The sequence below is a fragment of the Fistularia commersonii genome, chromosome 16, assembly GCF_037954325.1.
Source record: "Fistularia commersonii isolate RoL2024-O1a breed Wild chromosome 16, RoL_Fcom_v1.0, whole genome shotgun sequence".
In the NCBI taxonomy this organism is placed as follows: Eukaryota; Metazoa; Chordata; class Actinopteri; order Syngnathiformes; family Fistulariidae; genus Fistularia; species Fistularia commersonii.
In genome coordinates this window covers 13,220,524-13,246,741 of record NC_141299.1, presented here as the reverse complement: position 1 = coordinate 13,246,741, position 26,218 = coordinate 13,220,524, and the positions used below count along the sequence as shown (strand labels likewise).

Sequence of the window (26,218 nt, the reverse complement as noted above, 5' to 3'; positions counted from 1 at the left end):
CATCAAGTAATAATTGCCAGGATAGGAACCTTAAAGTACAGGTTTCTCATCTGTGTAATACATTTCTATAATCCATGAAATAGAGGTCTTTTGCACCAATTTAAATCAGTTACTATCATACTATGAGAACATAGGCAGTAATCAGGCACCAGAAGGTTGAATGGTCACATTTTAAATACTCATTAAACAACTAGTTTATTGTAGAGAAAAGTTATTCATTTCTATTATTAGCTATCAAAATAGTGATACTGTAAGAATGATACTTACATGATAATTGATACGACCGAGAAATGCCAGATTTGACCAGGGTGCCTTTATACGGTTTGTGGTACACCCGGATTTACAGCAAATGTTTTTTTGAAGGAAGATAATAAGAATTATTATTAATTCAATGACATAATATATACATGATCTATTAAATGGTTTATGGGCTAATAAACACTGAAATGCTCTTGGTCTGCCAGCATACCTAATAAAGAGGCATGGCAAGAAGAGCATGAAAAGAATCGTCCCAGTTATTTCACTTAAGTGCTACATCATGGTGCCGTGGCCGTAGGAGCTTTTCACATCACATTTTATTGATTATGCCTTGAACTTTTGCTTCTTGCTGTTAGACTGATGCCAATAATATAGAATCCCTTTAGTTTTTTGACTGATCGTAATCAATCAATGCACATTTTCCTCACTGTTACACAGGCTTGGGTCAAAGACTGAAAGCTGGTAAAGTATTATTTTAGGATGTCTGAAGGCGAGCACACTTCCTATGGAGGGAATGTATGCTGAGAGGTTCTTTGGATATTAATCCTGGGTGTCTGACAACCCAAAATAAATACAACAAAAAATTGGCTCTTGTATCACTTGACTCAGTGTTCTCACCTAATGCACACGTGGCACCGTTTTCTTTGGCAAAGCAGCTTTTTCCCAGACATGGAAAGTTTTAACTTCAAAATGTGTTGCTAAACGAAAATCCAGCAGCAAGGGTCAAGCCATGCCAGTAAAGTGTTCCGAATCAGATACCATTTCAGATGACTTATCAAGGAACACAGTTTAAATAAAAAAAAAAATTAAAAAAAAACGTAATACCAATCACCATCAATATTTGAACATTAACAATAGATGGATGTTCCTCATATGGATTGCTGTTGCCATATGGAGTGTTAATAGTTTTAATATCTTGGTCTCCTTAGATGATTATGCTAACGATTCCATAAACAGAATAATTATTACTTTTCTTTGTCGTTTGAATAATAAAATTAGTAGTTAAGTGAAACAGCCGTCATATGATTTTGTAAGATTGTCTGCGCTCACATAATTTGATTGTAATTGCAACACATGGTCTTGCCATGATGACAATGATGGTGCGCTGGCACCCTGATATTATATTATACAAAAATAGAGGCTTGAATTATAGGCACATTAACCCAACTTGAATATCCAATATGAGTGGTTTCGAAAAACAAATTTTCATTGTTTCTTCAGTATGATAAATGTTAATGGATGTATGAAAATTGATTTTACATTACACATTAAACATACCAGAGTAAGAACAGTGTCTCTTCCCAGAAGTATTCTATGGATTCTAAATTATAATCAAACTGTCATAATCACAAATGCATTAAGAAAAAAAATAAAAGAAATGTCTGTAATCACACGGACTGCACTAGAATTTGTCATCTAATTTAGCCCCTGTCGCTTTATTGAGCTGTCTGTGGTCCTCATTTGGCCTGCACCAAAAATACCATCCGACACCAGGGTGAGAAACTAGTTCAGCCTCAGGCCTAATCAATGCAGAGAGGTATTTTTACAGCACTTCTGAACTGTGATGCACAAACCCTGTTGGTCAATTAAGTGTGGTCGGAGGACAGCAATTGTATTTAACCTAAAACGCTTTGAATGCAAAACCCTTTTTTTTTTTTACTAAAATAGTAAAAGCATGTGAATGTGAATTCATAACAAGAAACAGATATTATGAAGGATTGGTTTATTTATTTTGAGAGTTAAGCAATGATGCAACCAATTGTTTGGTTTGGCTGCAGAGCTGCAGACCAAACTTGGGACCAAGCGCGTCCACACACACACACACACACACACACACACACACACACACACACACACACACACACACACACACACACACACACACACACACACACACACATATATTGGCCATCATTTCATAATCAAAACAGTTGTCTTATTTCCTAAGTTTGCCTTTTTAATGTCTCAGTTTGACCATTATATTTTTAATATACCGTACCATAGGGTGTTGTTGTTGACATTGTTGACGCCAAACTGTGCTGGTTGTATTAAAGTGGACTCAACTTTTTTTACTCCTTAGTGAAAATTGCTACTCATTTGGCTAGAATTGTCCTGTCTGAGCTGAGATCTTCTCCCTATTGGTCACAAGAGAAAAGTAAAATTATGTATTCTATACTCCCAAACAAATACGATTATAGAGATTTGACAGGCGTTGGCAGCTGCCCTCCTCCATATCGTATATCCGTTGTTTACACCAAGCTTTTCCCAGGAACAAGGCCTTTCATCTGATTGGTGCACAAATGGGGGATCAGGCAATACAAACTCAAATTTATCTTCCTTTGTAAAATACCACAGTAGCATTTTCTGGTGAGGGCCACAATATAAAATGTTAATCTTCTTCCAGTGTAGCATAGCATTTAATCAGACAAAGTTAATTGTGTTTGTTGTTAATTGATGAAACATCAAATAGGGTAAGATAAACTCAGTCTTCCCAGCTTTTTTCAATAGAGCTGAACACATGGATGGAGAAACACACACACACACACACACACACACACACACACACACACACACACAACACACACACACACACCCACTCACACACACACACACACGCACACACATACACATACACATACACATACACACATCAACATTTTATAGAATGATTCATGAAAAGAAAATTACTTTATAATTATAAACAAGTGGACATATGGATTTGCCGGAGTTGCTAAGGTTGCCAACAAATACAGAAAGAGAAAGACATTGACGAAAATATTTATTTTACAGTACAGCTGTGGAGAATATTGCACAAAAAATAAAAGCCTGTTAACCTATTGGTTTAAAGTGAGTAGCTGAAAAGTTTATGTGTATTTTAGTCATTGGTTAGGTTTTCAGTACACAAAGCCGCTCTATTGATTTCTCTTCTATTTTTCTGATTCCCCCACCTTCCCTTACAGGCAGAAAACACACTTACACACACACTTACACACACACACACACACACACACACACACACACACACACACACACACACACATTTTCTTTTTAGCCGCTGCCCTGATTGTCAATCCTGCAAATACGTTTAGGTTAAATGCATGATAGACAGATTGTTTTGTGGCTTTATAATTAAAATAAAGTGGAAATGCAGCCAAAAAATTGAGCTTTTACACTAAACCCAAAGTTTCTGGTGATTGACCACTGATAGTATTACCATTTCAAAACAGAGAAAAACATTATGGTTGAATGATAACATTTACAAACTCCGTTGGAAAAGCAATTAATGTTGTTTGTTTTTGTTTCTTGTTTAATCTAACAGCCAAATGTAAAACTTTCTAGATATTTTCGCATCCAAGATGGACTTAAAAGTGTTAACAGGGCAAGTTATGGCAAGCGATTTACAAGCCTTTGAGCTCACTGATGCTGTTGAGATATTATTTTTTTCATGAGTGATATGTGTCATGTAAATTTTACTCCTCAAATTTCACTGTCAAGAATCAGGCAGGCTATTTTTAACGTGGTATCCAAATATATTCATAAAGAGACTTTTTTTTTAATATCCTGCACACACAGCTTGATATTCTGTGTTGTATGCCTTTTACCAGCAACCTCGCCTCAGTGTCGGCCCAACTACACAAATCCCTTTGATTTCCACTGACAGAGCTCTCTCTCTTCTCTCCCTCAGGGTTTAGTCGGGCTCCCCTGCCATTTGGCTTAGTGCGGAGAGAGCTGTCTTGTGAGGGTTACCCCATTGACTTGCGGTGTCCAGGAAGTGATGTCATAATGATCGAAAGTGCCAACTATGGACGAACAGACGACAAGATCTGTGACGCCGACCCTTTCCAGATGGAGAACATCAATTGCTATCTTCCAGATGCCTACAAAATCATGTCGCAAAGGTAAATCTCTCGATCCGTGTCGTGTGAAAATAGAATATTCCCGAAATGAGGTAGCTGCCAATGTTAGTGAGCCTTTGACCGCGCTTATTGATAACTTTTGTCTTGAGCTCCTGAATCTGGACCACAGTCAACAATCTCTTTGGTCAAGTTGGCCCTTTTGGCATCCATTTTTCCTGGGTTTATTATTCTCTTTGCTTCCCTTCTCCCATCAATCTGAATAAAATGGTTACTGTTAGATTGAGTGAGAAAAGCTAAACTAAATGTAACCATGGATTAAAAACAGAAAAAAGCAATAATAGCTTTTCAGCATCAATAACTTACAAAATGTTAACGGTTGCACCAATGCTGAAATTGCTGAACCTGTACAAAAAAGATAATTATAAACGTAACAAGAATCTTTAGATGGTGGGGTTTAAAAGAGAAGAAAAGCACAATTTGAGTCGGACAACAAAGTGATGCACACAACTGACTCCAAACTTTCTCATAAATGATGAAAAAAAGCTAGCTGGCTTTGAGTTATGGATTGAGGCACAGCTGGGATTGGGTCAAATTGATGTTGACTTTGTTTATTTTTTATCTGCTGAAATACAATCTGTCATATACTGTACATATAATGTGTGTGTGTGTGTGTGTGTGTGTGTGTGTGTGTGTGTGTGTGTGTAAGAGAGTGAAAGAGAGATAATACTAGAGAAAGAGAAAATGCGCACTTAACGTGTACATAAGTAATTATAAACTTTTCCAGTTGAAAAATAGGGATTTCAGATCTCAGACCAGAAGACAAGTTAGTCAGATGGCAAATGTGGAATCTCCAATGCGTGCGCACACACACACACACACACACACACACACACACACACACACACACACACACACACTCACATACACATTCAGTTTCTCCCCACAGTCTGATTCAAAAACAAAATCATATTTAAATAATCCTTGATGTTGTTGACTAGTTTCACATACTTTGTGTTTACTGGCTTTGCATCCAGTTTTCCAATCAGGGGCTGATTCACAATCAAATCAGGGGCTGATTTGATTGTGAATCCTGCAAATGCATACGCATATACGTTAAAAGAAATTCAAAAGACAATCATGGATACACTCACTCACACACACACACACACACACACACACCCACACACAAAACTAGATAGGGTTCCATTGGACACTCTAAATATATGAGACCATAAACATGAGAGCAGTTGTCACACAGGGATGCCATTTGAGCCAAAGAGCACAGGATTGAATGACATATGAATGCCACAGAGAGAGAAATTGAATGGTATGAGACCGTCAGCAACTTTGTCAAGCTACCTTGGGAAATAAAAAGGGATAAATAGAAATAATAAAATAAAAAAAATAAATAAAGCCATTCTTGTATTCAAGGGGGTTTATTGTCAAGCTCTATTTGATGAAGTGAGATAGCTGACTCACATTGTCTGCCTTGAAAGGGTGCAGTCTGCCTGCTCCCTGCTTGCGGCCCTGTGTATTACTCTGGCCTCGGCCTTGCTCGAACAAAACACAGCCCACTGAAGCTCAAATACTGACCCAGCAGGAGCCGACAACAAACAAACAGGCTGACTGAAAACCTTTCCACCAACATCTCTAGAGGTTATATGCATATCCTAAGTGTGCGAGTTCAGATTTCTTTTTCAAATGCTTTTTAGCAGTGCAAAGCCGGCGCCTTCTGAAAATGTCCTATGATTGAGGGCCTCTTACATGATGGCTTTTAAAATCAAACAAAAATAACCCTGGAAGAGTGATATCTGGTTCAGCTGCAGAAAACCAAAAACTACCAAACTATATCAAAAACGTGAACAATTTTCCAGAAGTCTGCTGTGTACGGTTTAGTCTGTGTATTTTCTTTTGAGAAATAAAAAACATCAGAAATGTGAAAACATTTTTAAGTTCAAAGAAAAAACATAAGGTGGTGATTTTAATATGTATGGGCTATGTGTAAGAAGTTTTCATTCCTATTTTGACTAAGTAAGACATGATATACAGATATGCTACATTTGTGTATATATGCACACACACACACACACACACACACACACACACACACACACATATATATAATAAATAATATGTATATATTATACATATTATATATAAGAAATTAGTTACTTATTATTTTGTATTATCTATCTATCTATCTATCTATCTATCTATCTATCTATCTATCTATCTATCTATCTATCTATATGATATTTTTGTTAACTTTTTATATTAATACGGCATATGTTTTAACAGTCATGTTGGTTTATTTTTTAATTTTAATATTACTTATTGCTTCAATGTTGATGTCATAACTATGTGACGTTGGCTCATTTCTCACCACATGTCATTGTCTTAAATATTCAACTCGTTGGCAACACACTGAAAAACTAATTCTATGTCTAATGATTTTGAAACGATAAATCTGAAAATGTTTGAGCGAAAAATACTATAGCCTTCTAATTTAAGAGTGTGGGTAAAATCATGTTACATTTGTGTGAAAAATTGTGTTCATTTTTAAACACCCAAGATTGATGTGGTTCTGAAGTGTGGAGAATTGGATTGAGGCTTCACTGAGTTTGATAGATCCTGGTAGCACTCCAAGTTTTTTCTTTTTCTTTTTTTTCCCTGGCATATTATATTCATGAGCACAATGATTTTATGAAAATTGCCTCAGGACTGTTGTGGCTCAGTTAGAACATTCACCTGCAAGCAATTAGTCGACAGAAGTGGGTGATAATCTGTGCAGGAATTTTTCAAGCGGACACCTCCCTAGCAGATGTGAAACTGCATGGCAGTAGAGTTTGAAATTAATAGTAGTATAATATACAGTCACGTAATTTTTCATCTGCACCATTAGCAAAGATGATTGCTCACATTTCCATTACTATGCAGTACGCACTGGACCAAAGAAAACAATATATAATCAAAAATATAACCTGTAATATAAACACATCTGAATATAATTTTGCCATACAGCTTGTCATAGAGGATATTTTAATCTAGCCTTAAATTATTGCTTTAAACCAGACCCCCTTTCGCCGTAGCTTGGGGGATTTGCAAGATGACAGCAACACATCTTGACTATTTGCTAAAATATATTCGGACACACAATATGAATAAGTGGCTTACAATTATTGATTTCTTTTAGACTAATGAGCTTCCCTGTAAGTATTCAATAACAAAGACATTGATTGCTGTAACATGACATGGCTGGGCCCTGCCATGCTTGTGGATCATGGCTTTACAGAGGAGTGTATTATTCACAAAAGTGATCAATGATTGCTGTTCTGGGGCAGATGAGCTGAAATTCATCAGCGGGATTACTGGACAGCTACGAATAAGACTTAGTTCATTATCAGCAATAATCATGTAAAAGATCATTACCATTCACCACTGGGTATTTGAGAAATTAACTTTTTAACTACATATCAATTTTTTGGGGGGATCTGACAGTTTTTTTTTTAACATAGATATTTGCATTGACGTGGGGATGACAGTTTGATCGTATTTTAAAATGTCATGGCTTTTAATATGTGACCTTTTTTTGCATGTACTTTACACTAAATGCAAAGCAATCGTTGAAACTAAATGATACTGCTTAAACGATTTATACCAATGACAGGAGTGCTTGCAAAGCTCTCAGAGGATTTTTTGTTGCTGCCTGACAAGCCACTGCCTTGTTCCTGTCTGTATATACAATGTTAGATTTATTTAAAGCACACCAAATTAAGATTTTATAAAGATCCAGATCCAGCTTCAGCATTTCAGAGGCGCTTACACAAGTTCACGAGCTATAACCTGTTCTCCAAGAGCAGCAGAGTGTCTGCGATGACATACTGAAATTGCAATCGTATAATTAGTCATCAATTATCTTCACTACCCAAAGATCACTTCACAAAAAAAAAAAAGGAATATAGTTCACTAATGGTTCCAAATCTCCAATTGAAAACAAAACCATCCACAATGGTCACATTTGAATGAGGTGATCGCCACAAAATGACTTTTACTTACGTCATTCACACGGTAAAAGTAACTTAAAAAATAGGGTGTGATGTAGGGCTGTGACTCAGACAACATTTCTCCTAAATCTCCCTGAATCCCAGAATCCCCTGCTATAAGACTGTTGGCAGCTCCAGTAAACATAGCATAAACATGAGCATATGACAGCAATTACAACTTTCTGGAACGTCTTGTTGGTATATTGGTTTTGACCTCCTTTTGAAAGCAGGATGCTAATGGTTAATTTTTAACAACCTATTTCCTGAAACATTGTTGCCCTCCACAACCCCCCCCCCCTCCCCCGCCAAAAAAAACTGTGAAAAGAAATAAAAAAATGATATTCTATGTGACAATGCAGTAATTTGTGTATATGTGCATGCCTGCATTGTATGTATATATGTATGTATGTGTGTGTGTGTGTGTGTGTGTGTGGCTGTGTGTTTGTGTGTGCGCACACCTCTGTATGATTGTGTTCTTGCCTTGTTAGTGACAGATTGTTTCTTTTGCTGCCATTGTGTGGCCCTGGAAATGATTTAATTTTTCAATGGCCTGTCTGCTATCAACAGGCTTCCCTCTTGAGAGAGATGTCTGCTTTGATAATTGTGCCATGAACCTCATCAGCATTTCAGATAAAATGGAGCTAGATGGGTCACTTTGAGTTTAAGAGATGCTAATTTGATTGAAATTCAAACTGGGAGCACCAGGAAGTAGATTATGCCTTTTTCTGTAATATGCCATTCTCACTTATACCCACTCTTTCCTTCAGTTACAATACAGATTGTTTTTACTGCTCCTTATATTATGAATTCCAAATGGCTGCTTAGTATTGTTTGGGTGATTGAGGGCTTGACAATTCAGCGGCAATCTGATATTCACTGTTTAAATAGCATCTTACCATATCCAAAATGATAAAGCAATCATAAATCAGATTGAAATTGTTATAAAGAACTTCCAAAAAAATATTTGTTTTTCGCTAGCCTTTAAGCTTTAAAAAGACATGCATTTCACAGACTATTGCATTTAGTATGTGTGTGTATGTAGACATATGGCGCGCGCGCACACACACACACGCACACACACACACACACACACACACACACACACACACACACACACACACACACACACACACTCACAAACACACACACACACACACACACACACACACACACACACACACACGCCTGGGATAGTGGCACACAGTGTCATAGTCCAGTATTTATTTGTCTCTTCAAGAGCAGCAACTGTCTTTTACTGGCATGGCATACGAGTTAACATGATATTCACATGGCAGAAGATGCATCATTGTTCAATAATTGACTTTTAACTTGAAAATAAATTTAAAAACCAAGACAAATTATAAGGCAATCCTAATTACCTTTAAGTCAGGTACCACATAAAAACTGACCAAGAATTGAAGACAGTGCTATGTCAGTCCTGACAACCTCTGAAGTATGGAAAAAAAAATAAAAAACAGGTTTTCTGCCGATGCTGTGACAGTGTAACATGAAGCACAGCTATAACATCCATCAGTCGCCTTTTTTGTTGCATGAGTGTGTTTTATATTCACTGTGATTTTTATCAAGAGTGTTTTTTTCATAGACTGTCAACATTCCTCATTTACCATAAATGACTCTATGAGTGCCATAAGTGTTTTCTATTTACCTGTTTTGGAAGTTTAAATTATTTCTGAATTAGGCAAATAATAACAAAGCAACTCCCCCCCCCCCCCCCACCCACAGTCATAGAAACAACATTTTCTATGTGAATTAGTTTCACCGATCCATAATGGTGTGGAATGCCTTCTAGCAAAATCTATCGTAGAGGCTTTTTACTCTGCATTGACATAAAATTAAAATTGTATATACAGAGATGGTATTTAAACTGATTTGGAATAAAAACAGGGAATTCACTCGTAACCAAAATGAATAAAATTTTAATTATGCACCCCCTGCAGTACTTCTGTATGTGTACAGTTTTTAATCTACCTTTGTTTGACAAAATATAGTTTGAAATATGCTCTGTCTAGTATCAGGCAAAAATTAAATGAGCTCCAACTAGCTGACAACATAATTGAAAACATTTGTGAAAGTGCTGTAAACGTGCCCTGAAGACGAAGGCCTGCTTAAGACATCATTGAAAACATATTGTTACGAAAGCCCGGCAGAGAAAAAAACATTTGTACGACGACATGAGGCCCACTTATCCAACTGACTTCAAACTCAACTCAATGCTTTCGAGCAACACACCTTCCAAGCAAGAGAAGGATGTAAAAGAGATGGGAAGAGAAACACGTACATGCAGATTTCTCCTTATCTTGTTAGATTTAGGACTGCATATCTATTTTAACTTCCTCTGATGAAATTCAAATGGCAAAGGAAAGGGTTAAACTGCATCTGGATACATGGTATCAGGAGTCCTATCCGTTACACCTGGTTGGCATCTTATTGCAGCCGGTCCTGCCGTCAGCAGGGAGTGCTCATTTTTAAAGGAGATCTGCGTGGAATCCAAGCAGCGTTTTCTATCCACTCTAATTGTACTGATGTTTGCCTCTCCTGAAAGGTCAGAGATGTGATGGGATTACATTTGGAATACTTGAGTGTGATTAAAACGGCTATGGAGCAATGGAGCAATAGAAATGGAGAATATTCTACTCCCGCAAATCATTTAATGTCACTTGAAAGTATGCTTACATTCATATTCTTTTTCTTATCATCAAGATTAATGTCTTTATTTTTGGCTGTTGACGTACATATTCGTGGACCTTCATTTTTACCGTGCAAAATAATGCCTTAAATTACATATATTGAGCTACAAAATAATTCTGAGGAAAATGTATTTAAACAGAATGTTTCACTCAAGAGAAATATAAAGAAAAGCTTCCTTAGACAAAATATTCATTATGTGCTTGATTAATTACTACATAGCCTCAGACTATCATAAGATAGTCAGAGATATCATATTTTACATGTATTTAATTAGTGTGCACTTTGAGACCTGTGCCCTAGCAGGCACCAAATACTGAACTTTTTTATGGAAGGAATTTCAATTACATGCACTCTCTTGAATTGACAGCCAGGACTATGCATAGAAGAAGTCATTAAGGCTTTTTCAATTGGTCTCAAGAGATGCCTGAGGTTTCACACATGAGACGTAGTCAGAGTCACACTATCCCATAGATCAAGGCGCCTCTGCTCCATAGCTGCAAAATTAGGGCAATACATCAACACGAGCTATCAACACTTATGTCAACATTGTTTCAAAAGAAATATGAGGCATTTTTCCAGTGCTTATGTCTTGTTGTTTAATACATTTGCTTGAGAAATGCTTGCAGAATGTCTCATTAGTGTCACAATTTTTAGTTTTGTTACCATTATGTTTCCTATGTATTATATGAAGCAGACATTCATTTTCCAGGCCTGTTGGAATCTGCTAGATAAACACTGTAATTCATATTGTACTGTTATGATATGTATGCACATGGAAAACAGCAACAGAAACATCAAATTCACCATATAGGAAAAGGCTGCGTCGTCATGAAATATTACACACCAAAATGAGGTGCTTATTATATATATATTATATATAGAACCAGGATGAAATGTATGAATGTCTTTTTACAAACACACACACACACACACACACACACACACACACACACACACACACACACTGACATTTATTGTGTTAAAAATTTGCCAAAAGCAAATAATTTTGATGATGTTTTTTTTTTGAACTCTAAATGAATTAACGATTAAATATGTATTTGTAACTCTATATCCGTACTTTGATCGCTTTAAATAAAAAAAACAGACCGAAAAAAAATAGTATCGAAATGGATAAAGGCAATAAAACAAAGGGAATCTGTAAACTATCGATGAAAAAGCATAGGTGCAGATTTTATTTATCATGATGACACCTTGAAAAAAAGCACAATGTAATGCACAGTCCAATCGGACTAGTAATAAGTTCTTCAATTATTCGCCAGAAATGCGCATCCATTCCAGTTTGATAAAAAAGCAAACCTAATATTATCTTTGGTTCCAGCTTAATCAGCAGAATGCTGTTATCGATCTGCATCCGTCATACCCAGTAGAATTAGAAGTCTGCCCTGTAGCAGATATGTCTTATTGTGGTCTTGATGTTGTTATCATGATTTCGGTACAGCGACGAGGTGATCGCCAGCAGCCTCCCTGGAATACACCTCCAACTGATTTCGAATCTTAGTCCTCCAGATGTCAGGGCAGAGACTAAAATTAAACTGTATGGAATATCACATCAGATTTTACACACACACACACACACACAGAACACACACACACATACACACACTTGAGTTAGGCCATTTTGATCCAAATAAGCAGCTATGTGTACTGATAAATCAATCTAAAAGTGAATTCAATCCATCCTGAATTTGTTTATGCAGTGTAAAAGAAGACCACCAAACATCAGTTTGAGATGAAAATCATTATGTGACTTTTTTCTTCCGATAGATCGTCCCGTCTATTATATTATCAAAAGTAACAGGGCTAAGTTTAAAGAGCACAAATTACTATTTAATTTGGCGGCCTTTATTTATTAAAAGACATCCTCTCCAAGAAAAAGCTATTTGAAGCAGACAAAGGACCTCTTACGAACCACAAAAAAGGTGAATGGCATATAAACCTGCACTCTGAAGTACAGAATTACTGGAGTCGGCCCTGATTGTTTTTCTGACAAACTAATAAGAGTATTTCAACTTTTTCAAGGTAGTTAACCACTCATTGTATTGAATCTTTTTGTAGCTGACATTGAGTATTTGCCAGCTTCAACATAAGTAGAGAATATTTGCTTTCTAAATGTTTGAGATTTATCCTGTGCTGTATACACTGTATATATATATTTTCATGTATTTATTTATTCAAATTCTTTGAACAGCTTGCTTTTCTCGTAGACTGAAGAGTGTATTAGCGTTATGTTTACACAATGAGTTGTTGCCAACTATCTGTTTTTTTTTTCTCATTGTGTATTCTCGGCAGATGCAACAATCGGACCCAGTGCATCGTGATCACGGGTTCAGATGTCTTCCCAGACCCCTGCCCAGGGACATACAAGTACCTGGAGGTCCAGTATGAGTGTGTGCCCTACAGTAAGTGTGACGGTTCTACCCTGAAATGAGAAATCTGTCTCCCTCATTTACCCTCACTCCCTCGATTCAGTTTTTCTCCCCTCTGCTTCTCTCCTCTGCGTCGTGACATTTCTTGCTCCTGCCTAGTTGAGGTTGTCTGGTCTCTTTGTCTGCAACACCTTTTAGCACTTTTTCCCTCTGTCTCTTCGTCCATCTGTGTCACACCATGAACTTTTCATGAAAAATGACCTGTAAAACCCTTTGGTCCTCTTTCGTACTGCCTTTATTATTGATGTGCCGAGCCCAGGGTTGTGATTTAAAAGAACAGAGGAGGGCTAGATGCAGTCATGCTGACTCTTCATACCGCCAAGCAAGTTTTGCATTACTGAAGTCTTGCAAATAAGACTGTCAGGCTATAATGCAGCTCACCTTGATGACTCTATATCCATCGATGCAGGGACTGTTGAAATATGCAAACAGATGCGTGATATAATAGAACAGAATGGTAATATTTCATGTTAAGAGATATTATTAACATTTTTTTTCCTGCTCCTGGGATTCTAAGTATTCATTGCCATTCAGCTCCCAAACAAAATGTAGATTGCCCTTTGCATTAAAATTCCCCTCTGTCCTTTAAGCTGTCATTTTCATTTGCAATTTGTGAAGGAAATTCCCCCATGTAACCTTTACAAAATGATTTATGAAGAAGATTTACATGAATTGCCAGAATCACTAATCAGGTGAAATTGAAATAATTAGAGTGGGAGTGATGGGAAACTGATACCTGGTAGCTCATGTAGACCCAAATTAGTATTTTGTACACCAGTGTCTTTTCATTTTTAAATATCCTGATGAAGGAGAATGAGATCAGAATAAAATGCAACACATTTCAACTCTGTTGACTGCATTAATATTATTATTATCATTATTATTTTTATTATTATTATCATTATTATTATTATTATTAGTAGTAGTAGTAGTAGTATAATTATTATCATCATTAATATTATAATGCTATTATTAGTGTTTGTAGTGATGGTGGTAGTACTAGTAGTAGTTGTATTTGTAGTATTCTATATTTAACACAGGGCATACCATTTCTCATTCCTACTCAACCTGCCCAAGCTGTCCCCCTTAGTGCGGAATCAGAATACATTAATATCATTAGATGGTGAAACTCATTACAGCCTAAAGGTTAACCTCGTCAAGGATTTGAGGACCTGTAATTAAAAATGGAATAAGCAATAATGAGTATATGAGATCAACTGAGTGAGCATGTTCAAACCCTGGAAATTTAACCTTAAACATCCAACTGTTGTCTGGTGCTGTTTACTTTTCTTTCTTCATTGTACGGTATTGTTGTTTTTGCATTATTTTCTTTATTTATTTACCTAGCACTATCATTACTCTTTTTTTTTTAACTTGCCTCACAGTTAAGCAAAGTATTGATCTCGTATCTTGCTGTGTTACCTCAAGCTGTAAGAGTGGGATTATCCTCAAGGTGTACTTGTGTCCACCCACTGTTATGATTGTCTTTAGCCTTCGTCTTGCAATAAGGAAAGAGTAAAGTCTGCTATAGTTTGGTGAAAAATAGCCTTCAGGCCAAGGTCTAACAAAAAACAACCACAAGCAAGTCCTTTATTCACTCTAAGTAGTATCAGCTTATATATGTTTGTAGCCCGTCTTTTTGCTTCTCAAGGTCCATGCCCAACCAGAATAGGATCAAGAACACAGAATGTATCCTATCGCAACTGCCCTGGTAAGTGCTTAGTGTTCTCCCAGTGTGACCCAGTCCTCATGAGCCCAGAACAGCTGCTCCCACTCAAGTCAGCCTCGTCCTTTGTAAATTGTGATGGACTTTTGATTTAGACCAATTTTGTCTTGTTGCTTTCCCCTAGCACTCCTCTGTCTCTTCCCCTTACTTAAATCCCAATAATATTTTGTATATTCAGACTTGTACAGAGAGAGGCTATCATAATAGTGTTTTTTTTTTTTTTTTTGTGATTTTCCATGCTGGACTAGAATGTACTTTAGATGGGACAGCAGAGATCTGTCAGAAAAGTTCTTTGTAGTTGTCAGACATGGACAATCATATGCCAGATATCTGTGATTAAAATATTTTAGTGATTCAAGAGCTTAGGATCCCATGGATTTGCTTGGATACACGACTTGAGAAGTTGATTTTCAAGACAACATATTAAATCCCCATTAAGCTGATCAACTCTGGGACTGCAGACAGTGTCCCCATTTTGACTAAACTAACTATAGTCCCTCAAAAGCACCCTGCACTATAAAAAAGAAACATCAGTGTAATAATCCGATCTAGTTACTACGTCACTTCTTTTACTTACATTTGTAGGGTTGTCGACCCAACAGAAGGAAAAAAAGTTACTTATTTATCGGTTCTGTTCTAGAAATATTTTTTTGGCCACAATTTCAGATTTCGATTTGCTTATGTCATTTCCATTTCATCCTTCTGGCTTTATTATTTGGATTGTTGATGAACTGCTCTCATTAGCAACATCATATTGATTTTTCAGGCTAAAGTTGTAAATTTTGCCCTCACCTGGCCCAGCGTGACCCTTTATTTATGCAACTAACTATTCGAAAATTCAGAAGAAAAGAAAAAATAAAAATAAAAAAAAAAAGAAGAAGAAATAACCACAGTAAACATTAGAATCCCAAAAACGTGCAGCGGGTTAATCGGCCAAAAAAAAAAAAAAAGGGGGAAAATTGCCCTCGAATGAACGAGTGGGTGAATGTTGACTGTCTTTGTAAGCGGCCCTGCAGTTGACTGGCGACCAGTCCAGGGTGTTTCCCACCTCCAGCATCTGTGACCTTGAGTGCAGGATAAGCGACAATAGAATCATCCCACTACCCCTGAAAAATTCCTTGACGCTAATAATACCAGCTGTCACGACACAGCTTGTAACCCTTGAGTTTTATACGAGTTGTTGGTCAAATTCTGAACATTAAATCGTGTTATTCTTGACCAAATATAAGCTTGTACATTATTGTAGTTTACATTTGGATCATTTTGATACCTGTTAGGATATACTGAAGGCAACGTAAGCCAATCGGGCCACAGCAGACGTTTTAGAAAGATGGGACACCCTATTATCTACTATTGCAATTAGTCATCAAAATACATTTTAAAGATGGCAAACAAATAATTCCCTTAAACCCACTTTATGTCTTGTAGAAACAGCTTGGGTCTGTGGGGCTTTGGTGTGGGAGGATGGTTGTCTTATGGTTTAATGTTATTTAATTTAACGTGGCTGTTTCTCTTCCCTTCCCTTGTGGAATCTATAGGAACTATCCCTGGCTGCTTGTCTCACTTTTCTTACCCAGTGATTTCTGACCACACTGACTGCTGTTTCTACTTTCCTCTTTATTCTCACTAACATCATCTGGTCTTCCGTTATGTGCTCTTCTTTTCTTTCCAGAATTCTTTGCCTTCTTGACGCCTTTGTTTTATGTGGCTGAGGACACTTCTGGGAGCTCAACTGTTGTTGATTTGTTTGTCTCCTTCCTACATTTGTTTTCCTAATCGACTCCAAAACAGTGACATTTTTTTCAACAGAATTGTGTGTATTGATGGATCCTTTCAAAGTGCTGGCTGTGATTATGTGTATTCACTGAAGTCTATGTCAGACTCGACATTTTATGACAGGGCCAAACCAAGATTTGAACCATACACAGTATCTTGGGCTGAAAAGTTGTAACATCTGAGAGGAACTTTGGGGATTTTGCCATTAAAAAAAGAAAGAAAAGAAAAGAAAAGAAAAGGAAAGAAAAGCATCTTTCTTTTTAATCTTTGAAGGTTCTCACAGTTTTTCTTTAAAGCACCTAATATGAGAGATTACATGTTTTAAATACAATGAACAAAATCAGTTGGCACAATAAGATTAGTCAGTGAAAGGTGTCAGTTTGTCTGCAATCATGACAAAATTTTTGAGTCACTGAAAACTGAAGAACAGTTGGTAAAGCGCCTCAAAGACAACAAGATCTTGATTAACATTTGATTGTCTGTGATGGCAACTTTTTTACTGTGTACCTACATACTCAAATTCCAAAAAGTCAATTAAAATATTATGTTAAAAATGATACCTTAGATAATTCCTTTTTAATTGAACAGTGACAGAAGCAGTGGCACATAGATATGGTTTATTATTGTTATTAGTAGGAGTACTAATGCAGTGGTAACAGTGGTAGTAGTAAATTGTATTACTCTTTGGGAACAGGAATTTCGTTTTTGGCGAAATTTGGTAATGAAAAACAAGAAATTTTGAATTTTGAATTGTATTACCTGATTGACAATCGATAACGCTAAGAACAGAAATGTTTGTATAATTCAACATCAGATTTCCTCAAAAACCTACCATTCAAAAAACAAGCATAACAGTAGCCAACTTTTTGGTTTTATAGAAAACATTTGTCAGTCTGACCAAGACTTCAGGGAACGTGTCTTTTCTTGGAGGAATGTATTTTGTTCATCTAAACATGTCGTTTGTTCATGCCTGCACAGGACTCGATTTGCTTTAAAAAAAATGAAACATTGTGCTTGCACATACAAATGGAGTTAATCTATTTTTAAAAGGGTATTTACATAATATTAGTGCAAGAGAAAGTGCTTTTTACCCTCACAGTGCCTTTTATGTGATGATAGCTAATTTACATATTGTATAAACTATGTATGTATTGTGACATAGACTATGTGTAGACTATATTTTCTGTTTGGTCGGTTGTTTGTTTTTAATAACGCACACACTACTCATGTGGTTTGTTGCAGAAAAAAATGAAGATTTACCTGGAGTGCATATTAATTTAACAAATGCATGCATTCCGTCGAGCCAAACTTTTGATAGGCCTTTATTTATTTTAACATATATGATTCACATATAGTCAATACTGTAAGGCTATATATGTCAGTGTAAACATATATAAAATAATGATTACAGTAATTATATTCCTGTCACATTAAAGTTGTGTGTATATGCATGATCAGTTTTAATTTTGTTAAAGTATTTTAAATAGTTTTCCAAAGCACAAAACTCTGCAATTTAAACACTAATATATTGGATCTTCAACTTCAAATTGACACTGCAGAATAGTTTTTCTTGTAATGTAAGACAAAAAAAAATGTCCATTCATCACTGCATTGTTGTGAGTCTTGATGTTCTTACCCCTCTTTTAATACAGGGCCAAAGCCAGTGTGTTTGTCACATCTGTCGTAACATTGCTGTTTTCTCTCAATAGGTTTGCCCATTTTTGTCCATGTGTCATAACTTGTTTCTGCATATGTAATCATAGCGCTAACCATTTATTTATATTAATCTCTTTTTTCCCCTTGCACCTCTTTCATTCTCTCTTCCAACGCTTAAAATAGAAGTGGAGCAAAAAGGTAAATAACAGACACGATCTAAACCCTAGCTCCTTGTTTTGTGGTATCTGGATGTAAATTACCTTTTTTTCCTGTGATGGCCCTTGCAAACCCAGCACAAACTTAATTACTCGAGTTCTACAATATGTAATGTCAACGGCCAATGTAGTGCAACAAGGGAAATAAGACTAGTCATAAAAAGGCAGTACATGAGCAGCTAAAACATTTAAATTCTGGCTTATTGGCTGCTGTCCATCTGGGTTTCCTATCCTAAATCTGCCTGGGCGCTTTTGCGACTCAGCAAAATTTCATAAAGCCTGGCTTCAAAACTGTTTTCCATAGCATGCCATGGAAATAGTGTTTCTTGGCCATTTTTAAAAGCTATTGCTTTCTACTGTCCCTTTCTCTCCAAGGCTACTCTTTCTTTTGTCTCCCTATTTTTCTTACCTGACCAGTTGCTGCTCTTCTCTCTGTTGATTCCTATGTCTCAGAGCAAGAACCAAAACACCTCAAGACTCCCTTAATGAGAGATCCGAAATGAAAGTTCTTTAAATTTTAATGTTTGTCATATAACCACCCTTGCATAATGGCAAGCCTCTCTGGTATATATTGTAGAAAAGGCGGTGTCGGTGACACACATCTAAGTGTACACAAATATTTTTTCAGACTCTGCTGAATCCTGCTCTCTCATAACCCTCACGTCTGCTGCCAAGTGACTTTAGTTGGCTGCATTTTTTTGTTTACAGGACAGATTATTTTGTTAAGTTTGTTTTCTGTTCTATTTCCCCTCATTTGTGTTCTACTCCCTGCAGTAAATGTCTATGAGGCAAAGCTTCTTTCTATATTTACACATTATGTTTAATAACTTTCCTATTTCCTCTTTTATTTCTTGCGATGCAGAAAACCAAAATTGTTCCATTTATTGTGGATATTGGCTATAGCGTTTAGGAACTTTTTGGCTACTCCTCAATGTGTGTATATCCTCGATTTTTTTTTTTGGACTACTCATTGAACCAAGCACAGTTTTAGATATTATTGTGATATCACACTGTTTTGTATTGTGACAATCTATATATGTTAACCTCTGTTTCCTATTGTATTTTTCTTCTATTACTAGTTTTTCTTTGTCCTGGGACTCTGAAAGCTGTTGGTGAGCCCTCCTTTCTATTTCAAGTGGAGCAACAAGCTGGTGCCTGGTGCAAAGACCCACTGCAAGCAGGCGACAAAATATACTTTATGCCTTGGACTCCTTATAGAACAGACACTCTTATCGAGTATTCTTCCCTGGAAGACTTTCAAAATGGCCGGCAAACAGTCACCTACAAGCTTCCCCACAGAGTGGATGGTACTGGATTTGTGGTCTATGACGGTGCAGTGTTTTTTAACAAGGAGCGTACCCGCAACATCGTGAAGTTTGACCTACGAACTCGAATCAAAAGTGGGGAGGCAATTATCAATAGCGCCAATTACCACGACACTTCACCGTATAAGTGGGGTGGTAAAACAGACATTGACCTGGCCGTAGATGAGAATGGGCTCTGGGTGATCTACGCCACAGAGCAAAACAACGGCATGATGGTCATCAGCCAACTGAACCCCTACACTCTGCGTTTTGAGGCGACATGGGACACAGCCTTTGATAAACGTTCAGCTTCCAATGCTTTCATGGTCTGTGGAGTACTCTATGTGATCCGCTCCACTTATGAAGACAATGACAAGCATGTCAGCAAGAACCTGATTGATTACATTTACAATACAAAACAGAACCGTGGGGAATATGTTGATATCCACTTTCCCAACCAGTACCAGTACATTGCAGCAGTGGATTACAACCCACGAGATAACCAGCTCTACGTGTGGAATAATTTCAAAGTCCTGAGATACAATCTGGAGTTTGTCACACCTGAGCCAACTCATGGTAAGAATAACACACTCAAATAGTTTCTTTGACAATAATGAATTGTATGCATTTCTGGTCATTATGCTTTCAACGTCTCCATTTATTACTCCTGTATTCCCCAACTATGTATTACGTATCACGGACGACTGACTCTTAATTTAAAAATGACTATCTGCTAGATACGAAGGAAGACCTTTCGAGAGTAGGAAAGCATCTCGGGGGCTGTGGTGAACTGAGCGGAGCTTCGGCAAACAAAACCATTAAGCCAGTTTCCATATCATAAGGAATCAACATCCAGGGATTTGGTCAGGTTTACTATTAGGGTGCTCCTTAAGTCTCTGGCCCCAAAGCCCAAGGGACCCTTGCTTGCATATCCCCTTTTCTGAGAGTTTGACAGGAACACACTCACTGATGGAAACATTCATGCCCGGACAGGTGCAAAGTCTGGCCTGAGGCATGCTTGGTTTATTCCCCAAGTGATGCTGGAATCCCCATTGGCCATTAAACACACTGTGGGTGGAGTACGATGATCTAAGGGTCTGCCCGAAAGAGATGGTCGACACAAGGGAGGAGGATCAATCATCCAGGGTCACATTGGTAGCACATGTTTTTAATTTAGCTGTCAAGAGCTGAGAAGAGGCTAGCCGAGGCCTACAACAGTCCTCACACAGAGAATATAATAACAGCAATTATCCTAATCCCCTCCACACCCAGAGTCCAAAGTCCATGTAATACTTAAGATAGTCAGCAATAAACCAGGGAGGTCAGGCAACTTTACCACATACTATCAAAAGAGACCAAGATTTATGGACAAGTTTGTATTAATGAGACTTGGACTAGGAATGTTAAATTGGGTTCAACTGGTGGATCACAATCCATCTATTCTAAGCCCAGCCTCCTTATAACAACACTGTTAGTCCAGGAATGAAAATAAAATGCCGACCACTGGGTGCACGACCAAAACAGTTTTGTTTTTTTTTCATTATAATCGGCATCCTTATTTTTCATTATTCTTTAATTTACTCAAATTTTAACTGGTTTACATATTAGATAGTGGATAGTTTAAGAACACCAATGTGGAAAAGAACGTTTGGTGAAGTCAGGACTATATTCTTGCATCTTGCGTTCCCTTATTTTTTGAGCCTATCAAATTAAAGCAGAATTGTTGTGAAAAGAAAAGCAAATAAGATTGCCATCAATGTATTTTTTTGAATTTTCTATAACACAAACAATTCAGAAGATTTATTATGAACATTGCTTAGAAGACAAGATCATAGTGATTCGTGCATACCATCATGTAGATGGTATGCACATATTACTTTGATATGTGCGTACCATCTACGCGATAGTATGCATATATTACTTTGATATGTGCATACCATTGACATGATAATATATACACATAGAAGACCCAAAGGAACCGATTTGCTGATTCTTCTCCTGTAGGTTCTAAACATATCTGATACTATTTTCTATACAAGGACATTTGTTTTCCCTAAGCTTTCTCACTAATGGTCCAGTCATACAAATTATCTTTTCCTTTGTCTTATTTTTATTTGCAACACTGGTATGGCTGTCCTGTGACCGATGTATGTTGAGGTGTCACTGAAGACTACAAGGCACTATGTCGGTCGTATGATCATCACAATGTCATTAAACTTGTCCTCCCACACAGCTGATATTTACACATAAATGATGGTACATTTTTTTTTAGCTGTTGCTGGACCCCCTCTCTGTGCTGTCTTGATGTGCAATTCATTGCCTGCTTCAGTAGACACTGAAACAAGCTATCTGAGTTTTTGTGGTGCGGAAAGATATCGGTACTTGTTTTGAACAGCATTCAAGTTAGAATGAAAACAATATTACCTTTGCGGACAGGAAATAGTTGTTGATACAAGAGAACGTTGCCAAATATGAATGCTGTTTTTCTTTTTTCTGTGGATCTGCAACCTTTTTTAGAATATATGCACTCGGGATTAGTCAGATATATTACGGCAGGAAGTAATGTGTTTACCACTCAACACCGCACTTCCTCCTTTTGTCCCATATTTCTCAAGTATGCTGACAACTCACATGATTTTTCCCGTCACGAAAAGCAATCACATCAAACTGATGTTTAGAGGCAGGGTGGCAGACAATTGGGTTCTTGTCAAGACCAATAATGTTGCTCATGTCGAGGCAAGATCATCTCTTGTAGGATTATGGGAGAGTTTGATCGGGTCACAGCCAACAAGCGGCTCCTCTGGAAGTGGACATTAAATGAGTCATTAATTCCCTCTCTTTCCCTCAGCCAAAAGGAACATAATCCACACGTTTACTCATGACCTATGGCTATTTCCCCTTTGAGATATAGGGACCCATAAAACAACATAGGCCTTTTTAACTTCTTATAATATGTGATATAATTAAAAACATCGAATAACTGTCATTCCCACACAACGATTATTGTGCACCATTTATGTGTTCAGTTTATCCAAGCACATATCAAATGCTATTTTTCCTGGTAGCGCCAACAAACACGCTGCATTCAGTGCCTCAATGGGTCACAGGTGAGTTTCAGAAACATTTATTTATCCCATGGTGCAGAACTTGATTCTGAATCATTCCCATATAAAAGCTCCCCGCACTGTAGTCAACACCCGCACAAATAAAGACCTTCTCTTTAATTGTTCTGGTGTCAATACCTTTGCATAGGGTATCGGTTTGTGCACCGCTGTCAAATTATATATTTGAGAGAATGGGTCATGTAGAAAAAGATGACCCAATTTGTATATAAATTATACGCATATTGACATGACTCACCAATTATCTTGGACACTGCATCTGTTTAAGCAAAGGCTAGTGGATTGTGACATGGACATGCCTTACAAAGCACATATGTTCAGTTGATGGGGTTGTGAATCATATGCATGAGCAGTCACCTCAGATAGCATACCTCTTATAGTCTGATGAGTATACGCTTTTATAATAAGCGCTATGAGTCATTCCTATGCTCTACACTGATTTTATGGAGGTGAACTTGTGCGTGTCAGTATTTAGAATCAAATCAGACGAGAGGAAAAATAAAGTGACTGAGACCTAGAACATTGGAATTGAGCTTTCATCATCATCGTCGAGCCTTGAATGACAGACTTTTTTTTTTTCTTGCGTTCTCACCAGTGGAACAAAAAAAAAAAAAAGCATTGCTATGTTTTAAAAATGGACAATTTGACTGTTTGCCTTGACAACAACCCCCCAAATCCCTTGTCAGCTGTTCGAGTGGACACAGCAGTGTGAAACGAGATGGTATCGATGTGGAAAATCACTCTTTTTTGTTATTGTTTTTCTGTCCTCCTGTCATATTCTCCTTGTTTTCCTCTGTCAGCTTACATATTATCGTCTCTCTCTTTCATTATATCTCTGTTAGCATTCAGTCTCCTTGTTTCTGCCTCTTGTTTCGGCTTGTCCTCGCCAATGTTTTTCCCTCAATATCTTATGCTCTTCCTCCTTAATGATCTGTACCATGAGCCAGAATAGCTGCATTTCTATGTGTGTATGTTTATGGTTGTACAGACTTTTGTCATGTTTTTAGAACTGGCATTCCTCCTGAAGTCACCCTTAAGTCGAGGTCAGACAACTTAAATCACACCCAGTGAGCACTGCACAGTAAATGCTGGGATTTAAGTAAATCCTCCCCTGCGCCTTTTAAGAAATAGTACAAAGACGCTGTCACGGAAATCTAAATTTAATATTTCAAAATATTTATGCGTTTGGAGGGACACTTTTATTTTTAACCAATAAGATTTCTACTGAAAGTTCTGGTGTTGAATTTCAAAAGAAAAAGAATTGCATGAAGCTCTTATAATTGAGTGTGGATCCATGTTTTCAGATGAACAGGCTATTTTGGCAACTGAAATCAGGGATTTAGGATTTCTCCCGGATTTTTATATATTCTTTCTTGCTGACCTTTTAGTTGATGCCAATGAAATAATAAATAGTCCAAGATCAAAACTTGTGAAATATCCTGTGAGTTCAACTGTATACCACTTGAAACTAAATTTTAGTTTTCATTTTTATCTTTCTGCTCTGCCTGTTGCACAGAGTAGTTTGGTCATGTTCATCTTTGTAATTATCGCTAAAGATTGGATATCTACTCCCCTGTGCACAGCCAGAGATGGTGTTTAAATTCATTGAATCAGTCTTTTTAAATTTATATCAAAGTTTTTCTATTTAGCTATTACATTTTGAGTTGTATTTATTTATTTATTTGTTTGTTTGTTTATTTATCACTCAATGATGGCTTTTTTTTTTTCATAAAAAAAAAAAGATAATCAAAAAAATCTTTGAACAGAGCTTCTGTTCTTTGTATTTGAAAATGATCCGCTCTCACAAATTTTACATGTTCTTACAGGATCACACTCATTATCTTTTTTTCGTATATTTTATTTCAATACCCTCTTCTTTTTGAGTTTAAATGAAATACAGTGATGTAATCCTGTAGACATCGTGATGCTGCTAATTTGACTCTGGGTAATGGTATAAGGGTGACTTTAACTCAAGTAATAAAAAAGGGGAACTTCCATAGGAACTTTCAGCCTTTTACTCTCGGTCTTTGATATCAAGTAGTGGGACAGTGCCTAACCACCAAGTGTCTGGTGCCATTAAACTCAAAATGGAACGTGAGGTGTTGGGATCACCTGTTTCCTCTGAAATTTGATAAGATCCTGCTACTCCTCAAGCACTGGAAAACGTGAGTTAGAAAGACCAGTTGCTGTCAGGCAACCCAGCGCAAAACACGTTTCATAATCTTGTTAAGAAGATGACATTTGCACATCTCCCCCGATGTCTGATGTACAGCGCATATGTCAAACTATTTTACACAGCATAGCCAAATGGTTAACAATAACACACACAAAAAGTGGGCTTGTGATTTAGAATGTCACCAAGATTTGTTTTGTATAAAAGAGAGAGTGTGATTATAGTTTCATTGAGCCCTATAGCCAAGGGGATCCACAGACTCTTGTTTGATAACAGTCTAACAGTGAAACAAGGCGTATTAAAGGAATTATTACTTAGACATCACATTGGTGGCTCATCACTCCCTGACACACCATGGAGGAAATTTATTTCACACAAGCCTGATTATTGTGTCAGTGTGTGTGTCTGTGTTTCTCTAATCTGTCTATATGCAAGTATGTGTGCCTTCCTCATTCGGCATGTATCTGTGTTTGTGTCCCTGTCCCCTGTCCATCTATATATCTGTGTGTGTGTGTGTGTGTGTGTGTGTGTATGTGTGTGTGTGTGTGTGTGTGTGTGTGTGCGTGTGTGTGAGGGAGAGGGAGAGGGAGAGAGAGCACCAATGAAATAGACCCTGCTTGTGGGCACAGCATTAGATATCGGTCTGTGTGGCAAACTGAGAGTTAATACTTGAAATTTGAGGCACGTACAGTACAGAGAAAGCTGCAAGGGGGAAGAGCAAGCTGTAGTCTGGCAGCTGCTATGTCTGTTCTCTATACTTTGGTGTCATTTTGTGTGTAAGGGTGTATATAAATGTGTACATACTGGTATAAGGATGTGCTTTAGTGTGAGTGTGTGTGTGTGTGTGTCTATGATTAAGCACACTGCCTGCCCGTGTCCATAAGAATAGCTGTGTAAGATTTGTGGAAAGTATTGAAGAAAACATTAAATTA

General features: G+C 37.2%; 1 protein-coding gene across 22 annotated transcripts in view; it reads left to right on the top strand.

Moving 5' to 3' along the window:
• adgrl2a (adhesion G protein-coupled receptor L2a) overlaps positions 1-26,218 on the top strand; it is an 88,548-nt gene that overhangs the window by 32,764 nt on the left and 29,566 nt on the right. For 21 of the 22 annotated variants that reach the window (XM_086162016.1, XM_086162011.1, XM_086162007.1 and 18 more), the window contains exons 3-5: positions 3,944-4,157; positions 13,178-13,287; positions 19,767-20,567. In XM_086162016.1, coding sequence (XP_086018142.1) covers positions 3,944-4,157; positions 13,178-13,287; positions 19,767-20,567 — 1,125 coding nt within the window. Of the gene's footprint in view, positions 1-3,943; positions 4,158-13,177; positions 13,288-14,965; positions 15,026-18,655; positions 18,671-19,766; positions 20,568-26,218 lie in introns of all 22 variants that reach the window. The other variant, XM_086162026.1, reaches the window with a different exon arrangement.